This window comes from Myotis yumanensis, unplaced genomic scaffold, assembly GCF_028538775.1.
Source record: "Myotis yumanensis isolate MYYU_CA2020_CCGP unplaced genomic scaffold, mMyoYum1.0.hap1 SCAF_2, whole genome shotgun sequence".
Taxonomy (NCBI): domain Eukaryota; kingdom Metazoa; phylum Chordata; class Mammalia; order Chiroptera; family Vespertilionidae; genus Myotis; species Myotis yumanensis.
In genome coordinates, this window is record NW_027223753.1 from 196,200,157 (window position 1) to 196,207,428 (window position 7,272).

The 7,272-nt window shown below is 46.7% G+C and overlaps 1 protein-coding gene across 1 annotated transcript in view; it reads right to left on the reverse strand.

Moving 5' to 3' along the window:
• The window catches only part of TIPARP (TCDD inducible poly(ADP-ribose) polymerase), a 29,809-nt gene extending 24,606 nt beyond the window's left edge, over positions 1-5,203 (reverse strand). Inside the window, exons 1-2 of the mRNA XM_070406931.1 lie at positions 4,990-5,203; positions 1,001-1,957 (exon numbers count right to left, since the gene is read on the reverse strand). Coding sequence (XP_070263032.1) covers positions 1,001-1,917 — 917 coding nt within the window. The 5' untranslated portion in view covers positions 1,918-1,957; positions 4,990-5,203. The remainder of the gene's footprint in view (positions 1-1,000; positions 1,958-4,989) is intronic.
• Positions 5,204-7,272: the final 2,069 nt, after the last annotated feature.

Genomic DNA, 7,272 nt, shown 5'->3' on the forward strand with positions numbered 1-7,272 from the left:
CCAAATCAGGTAGCATGTACAGAAGTGCTCTTTTCCCCTAAGTAATTTGAATATTTACTCTTGGTCATACACAAATAACTATTAACATCACATATTTTAACTCCTTCCATACTACAGGATAAACAACTTAGAAATATAAAGATTAATGTTATTATGCAGCCATTTTTGCACTAGTAACTTTACATGTGGCAACTATCATTTTCTTCTTCACTTTTAAATTCAATTAAAGAATTCAGATATGAAAATTTCAGTTTCCTATCAGTGAATATTGCTTAGATATCCATACTAAAAGAACCAAATTACTTATATGTTAACTGTTTTCATGTAAATGATAAATAAACATATCCTTTACTCATTGTTAAAAGACTCAGTTTTTTTAAAAGTATGCTGAATTGTAGAATTTATTTTACCTATAAGATAAATAAAATAATAAACTTAATGGCAAAAAGTTTTAAGGAAACTAAAAAACAAATTAATATGCTTGAACAGGATTCATGTTTGGAAGAAACTTCTGAATCGTTCACAAAAACAGTTTGTACTATTCAAAATCAAGAGGACCACAAAAATCTCCAAACAATACTATTTTCCTTTAAAAAGTAGCAGCTACTCAATATGCAAAACTTGAAAATTATTTATATTAGGTATGAGTCTAAGGTTATAAGACTCATCATGGATTTTCTTTCAAAATCAAGTTCTCCCGTATGATTAAAATTGTATTTGATTTTACAACATTCAATGTACAGGTAACTTCTCAGTCATATACATATTGCACAGAGTAACATGTGAATTGTTCAAATCATAAAAACTTTGTCTGGTTAGGTAAATAGCCTTCATTCAACCACTATGAAAAATCAGTACAGCACACAGCCAGAAGAATAACAGTGGAAAAAAGAATAAAACCTGTTAGGTTATTTAAAAGAAACTACCCTACTCAGCTTTTAACTTCTTTACCTTCTCTATAGTACTTAACAACAGCTTTAAAGAAGTTATAAATACATACCCATATTTCATTCTCATCCTATCATTCTCTGGGTTACAGTAAAATCTTTCCAAGTGCTCCTGGGAATCATTGGATACACTTTGCCACTTTTGGGTAGTTGTCCTCTTGATCTGCCAATGATAGGGCAAGACCGTGTGGTGTTTCAAACAATCCCTGCCATAAATACACATGCCTTGCAAAAAGTCCATGCAAATTTCAATTTCGTTCTCTTGGTGAGTGTGGTACTGTAGCTGGTTCACCAACTCAAATACAAGATCAAGGGAGGCCTCCTCACTTTTGTCCTGAAAGAGCTCGGTACTCAACTTATCACTGGTGTCCAAAATGTATTGAATTGTAAAACTGTTGTCTTGGAAAACCCCTGGAACATAATCCATGACTTTGTCTATGCAGTCAGGACTAACGGGAACATCACTTGAAACTGGGTCCAAAAGGGCAGTCTGGAAGTGCCCTGCTGTAGAATCGGCCACTGTCCCACTAATGGTTTCTGATGGAAAGTTGTGATCCTGGATTGGAATCACTTGTTCTGGAGCATCAGTAGAAGGGCGAGTTTCTGGCATTTGGTCCCCGACATTTGTCCCCTCAGGAATCAGCACAGACATATTGTTTTCTGCTGGTGGACAGGATGTGTTGATTTCCAGGGGTTTTTTCACCATAGGTTCATGTAAGCTGTTCTCATCTGCATCCTGGTTTCTGGATCTAAAAACCCCACCAAGTGAGCCAGATTCTAGCAAAGTGTTTAATATTGGCCTCAAAGACCTCAGGGTTCCAGTTCCCAATCTTTTCTGATCCTTTTTCTTAAAACAAGTCTTCAATGGAGTGATCTTCTCCGAGAGTCTCATTTGGCATGAAAAGTCATCAGGAGGAGAGGGAGGCTGCACTACACAGTCTGGCTCAGGTTCGGTGGTTTCCATTTCCATAATGTGGATTAGCTCCAATTGCTCCTCAGAGTCTAAAATCCTACCAGGAAAGGAAAGAAGATGATCATTTACAAGCTGACAACAACTGGATACCATTCATTCATCAAAATGTTTAGTTTTAGTCTGTAAATTCCTGAAATCGCTCCTCTTACATTGTATTTCATCTTTTTGGATTTTATTGAGAAATCAAGGCTCCAAAACAGCCAGGGCTATGCCCACAGAAGGTAAAAATAAAAGAGAAAGAGTATTTTAGGCACTTGAAATTTACTTGTGGACTTAATATACAATTTGTACTTCTGCTGGGGTATGAATTTTTACTCTAAGTCTAGGGTAGAATGGGAGGGGGAGGATGAGGGGTAGAAATAAGTGTGTCTAACTGATCACAGCAGGGAAACCACATCTTCACTGCTCTGTGGTTCTTTTCACAGTTATTTATCGCCTTTCTCATGAGGTGACAAAACTGTTTCTTTGTAAAAAAAAAAAAAAAAAAATAGTTCATCAAATGAAGGATAAACTTCAAAGTTAAATAGTGAGTGAATTTGGGGTGTGAGGATATACTCAGAAAATAGGGGCTCTCAAAATGTTATATGGGAGAAAGCCAGGAGCCTGTTGAAGCATTTCTATTCAGTTAAATCCTTACTTAAGGTCATCTGTGACTTTAGGGAAAACAAGTATAATGAAACCAAATTTACCATCGGCTAATTGTTATAAACAAGAGTTAAGTTCATACAACAAAACGATATTTTTGATGACCTGCTGTATTCAGAAAGTTTCAATATAAACCTCAAAGACATTAAGGGTCTACTTTTGCAATCCCCAAAACATTACCACTGCTGGAGGAGGAATACCAGGGCTTGTTTAGCAACAGAAAGTAAATCAGCAACAACTACAGCACACACTGTTTTAGAAACCAAACACAACTTCATAAAGAGACCCCTTTGTCCTTGTCTTCAAAAAAGTTACACATGTATTTTTTAAAGGCAAATGAAGGAATATTGTTGAAAATAACATAAGAATATAAAACACAAGCCACATTTTTAGATTCCTTATGAACTACTGAGAGAGAATAAAAGTTCTTTCTTCAAGGAATCAGACCCTTTGGGAAAAAATGGAACAAAGAATAAAGTCAAGGAAACTTTATAAAATGACAAATGGTGAACAAAGTATAAAGCAAAGCAAACTTTGTAAAATGACAAATGGTATCACCTCCATGATCTAGCACTCATTAATTCTGAAAATATTTATTAAGCATTGTGTTGGGTGGAAAAGGATAGGTGATGAGCAATTAATATTCTTCTCTCTTATCCAATGGACTGAAAGGGATATTTGATGCAAGGACCCATGACTTCATCAAGCATGCAACCCAGGTGCCCATTACAGTACCTAACACAATGCAAACAGTGGGTACTCAGGATATATTTTTGTCTGAATAACTGAAGAAAAAGAACCTAAAGTGCCTAGTTCTATTCGTCTTTATGGGTCAACAACAACACAAAATAATAAAATTGAGTCCCCAGAAAAGTGATTATTAAAGGTCTACTTGGATTCTTGAATCTGTGCGTGTAAAAAGTGCATAATGATCAAACGCAGAAAAATGACTTAAAAGAAAAACAACAAAAAAACCTCCCACAAGGTGTTAGCCTCCAATGATAAGTACAAAAGGAAAAGGTGGAAAGAGTTCAGTGTGAGCTGCCATTGTTAGGGAAAAGCTTCACGAAGAAGGAGGGACTTGACAGAAGACATAAATCAACTGGAAAGCGGCCAAGCCAGGCGTTATTATTCATCATTCAGTGCTCCTGCCTCAAGGCACAATTGGCACAGACTGTGGTATTCCCTCTCCGCCACACACACCAAACCGGCCTGTGCCATCCTCCACACACGCACGCACGCACACACACGCACGCACGCACACCCTCCTATCACACCCTCTCCGGGCACAACAGACCTTAATCCGATCTTGAGTCACACACTTCAACTTTTCCCATGATTGTCCCCTGTCACACTCGGAAACAAACCTGAGGCGGCACGGACCTGGAGGAGTGGCTGGAGTGGGGAAGTCAACAGAACCGAGTTCCTCAATTAAAGTTTGCATACCAACAAATAGAGATCGGCAGGGCACCTCCTGGGGTCCCCCTCCGCAGGCCCCCCACCACTCCGCCCCTCACCTCTAGATGCCCCCATTTCTCCGGCACGCTCGGCTCGGAGCCCGCTCCACGGGAATCGCCGGCCCCAAACTTGGGACTGGAAGGCCCGCCGCCGCTGCCGCCCGACACCCCGGCGCCGAGCCCGGGTCCGAGCGACGCCTCCTAGGGCCGCGGCGATTCGCGCAGCTCCGCGCCCCCGGCCGCGCCAACTCGGCGCAGCGCGGCTGAGGCGCCGCCAGGCTCGGCCAATTCGGTCCGGGAGTCCCGAGCATCCCCCCAAACCCTCAGTCTGGCCTCCTCCCCCGCCCGGGACCCCCTCCATCCCAGGAGCCACTCACGGGGCCTTCCAGTCCACTCTTCACCCTCTCAACCGACCTTCCCCAGAGGATCGCTCCGCGGGTCTCGCAGGATCGCAGAACCGCCCCGCGAAGCGCCGGGGAAAAGTGGCCGCCGCTTCTCGGGAAGGGCGACGAGGACTCCCGCGCCTTCAAAGTTAATCCGAACACAGCCTGCTAACTTCTGGGCTGCAGGCGGAACGCGGGGCGGCCGGAAGGCTCCCCGGGCCACCGTGTCTCCCGCTGGGTCTGCGGAGCGCCCCCGCGGGGGAGGCCGCCCAGACGCGCCCGCGCTGACCAAGGCGGGCAGGGGCGACGCCGGCGACCCTGACCAAACCCTTCAGCGTCTCACTCCGGTGTAGACACCTGCCAGAGGCCCTGAGTGACTACGAAGTGTAAACCAATTCCATCTCGACGCGGACGGGATCCGAGTGAACTCGGCACACACACACACACAAAAAGCAGCAGCACAATCTAAGTAGCCATCGCCCTCGATCCTTGAGTGTCGCTGAGGGGCCGGCGCCCGCTTCCTCGCCCGCCAGCCCCGCCAGGGTCCCTCCCCGGCTCCTCAGAGCTCAGCCGGAGTCCTTTACCTCAACCCGGCACCCTGAGAGCGCCGACCGCAGGAGCCGAGTTGCGGCGCCGCCGATTCGCGGACAACGTCCGCACGGGGGTCGGCGCGGAGGGTAGGCTCGGGCTTCTAAGGGTCGCAGGCTGGGGACGCGGTGACCGGCGCCCGAGCCATTCCGCCGCCGCGAGCGCAGAAAGCGGCGACGGCGCTCCCGACCCAGCTTACTCGCCTGTCACCTCGAGCTCTGCTTTAAAGTGGCTTCCGGTCGCCTGCTCTCCACAGCCTGGCCGAGGGGGCGGGGCCCGGGCGGGGGTGGGGCATCGGGGCCGGGCGCCCACTGGGTGCCGGGAAGGAGCCCCGCCCCGTCCCGCGTGCGCGCTCGCGAGCAGGCGCGCCGGGGGTTGCCGCGGCCGCGCGCTCCCTGGAGGGGGCGTGTCCTTTCCGGGCGGCTCGGGCCGGGAAGGTCCCTGTCAACTCGCTTCATCGAGCGGGCGGCGGTGAGGAAGCGTTGCGCTCCCTGTGGGGCGGGCTCCACCTGCCTGCGGTTAGATGGAGGATCACTTTGTTCCGAGAAATCCCGGGCGTGCGAAGGAGGATGTGAAACGGAACGACCCGTTTCTGTGCGGTCGGCTTTGTTTATTTGCCTCCTCACAAGACGCCTCCTGTCCCTGACGCCACCGAACCCCGAGGGGCGGCAAACGGTTGCTATGACCGCTGCGGCCAGACGGGGTCGCCAGCTCCGTACCCAACGGGCCGGCCCCGGCAGCACCAGGGATCGCCTGCCCCAACCGGGTAGAAGGCATATTCCTCTTTCAGGTGACCTATCTTTGGGGTTTTTGACGAAAAGGCGCCGATAGATACGTTTTAAAGCCCACAGACACCGTAGTAATTAATTGACTCAATACTTGTCGAGCGCCTATTGCCCGGCGCGTGCTAGGCTTCGGCTGCAGCTCTGACCAGCCCAGACACCCAGCCGGCAGCGTGCAGGGCACCACATCCTCTCCTCTGAAATACATGCCCCTCGAGACTCTGCCGGATTGTCCGGATTGTCATATGCCTTTATGGTAAGTCCATCGATGGAATAGCTTGTCAGTGGTGGAGGAGGAAACACGTGAAAATCATATAATCTCTGTCTATGGGAAGGAAAGGCCCTGATCAAAATAACAGAAAGTTAATTACGGCCTTATCCCCAACAGCTGGCAGAGAGAGAGACCACAATACAGCTTGCAAAAAGATGCTCTCAGCCTGTGGCCTGAAAAATAAACTGATTTAATTCCATAATTTGGAGGCTTTCTGGGTTGGAAAAGCCAACTATTAGCCTTGCCTGACATGGAAGCCTATAAAAATAGGAGCTGAGAGGGGGTAGTAATAGGTATACGGTTCCAAGCCTTTCTTAAACTCTTCTAAACCAAACTGGGTGACAAGCTCTTCTAAATCTATTCAACAAAGAATGTTTATTTATTTATTTAGCAAACAATAGATTAAAGGTAGGATCGCCACTGCAGGCTTATTTCAAATTGCATCAAGGTAGGGCCATTAAACTAAGGTGGAAATGATATGGACAGGATACAGAGGCTAATACAGAAAAGACAAGATTTTTCAGGCTTAAAAACTGATTTGAGCCGAAACCGGTTTGGCTCAGTGGATGGAGCGTCGGCCTGCGGACTGAGGGGTCCCGGGTTCGATTCCGGTCAAGGGCATGTGCCTGGGTTGCGGGCATATCCCCAGTGGGAGGTGTGCAGGAGGCAGCTGATCGATGTTTCTCTCTCATCGATGTTTCTGACTCTCTATCTCTCTCCCTTCCTCTCTGTGAAAAATCAATAAAATATATTAAAAAAAGAAAACTGATTTGAGGCAAGCACTTCGTCATGCCTACTCATACACAGAATTGCCTTCGAAGCAAGTTTAAATGGATTTTACTGTTTGCTTTTATTTATCTAATCTGTTTTCTTTCTTTTCACGCCTTCCTTTGGATTACCTACTTTTAATTGTATTTTTCCCCAACAGTTAGATTTATTTGCTATACATTCTTTATTCTTTTAGTAGTGTTTCAGTTATTTGTTGCTGTGTCCTAACCACCTCAAAACTTCATGACGTAACTCCTATTTGCTCAAGATTCCAGATTCTTTGGCTCAAGAACGCAGTTAGACCAGAGTGCACGAGCCACATATCTGCTCCATGATCCCTTGGGCCTCAACAGGGGTGGCTCAGATGGTTGGGGCTAGCTCAAGGAGGCCTGTGTGTCTTGGGCTGTTGGCTAGATTCCCTGGTTTTTCTCTACATGGCTTCTCCATGTGACTAACTT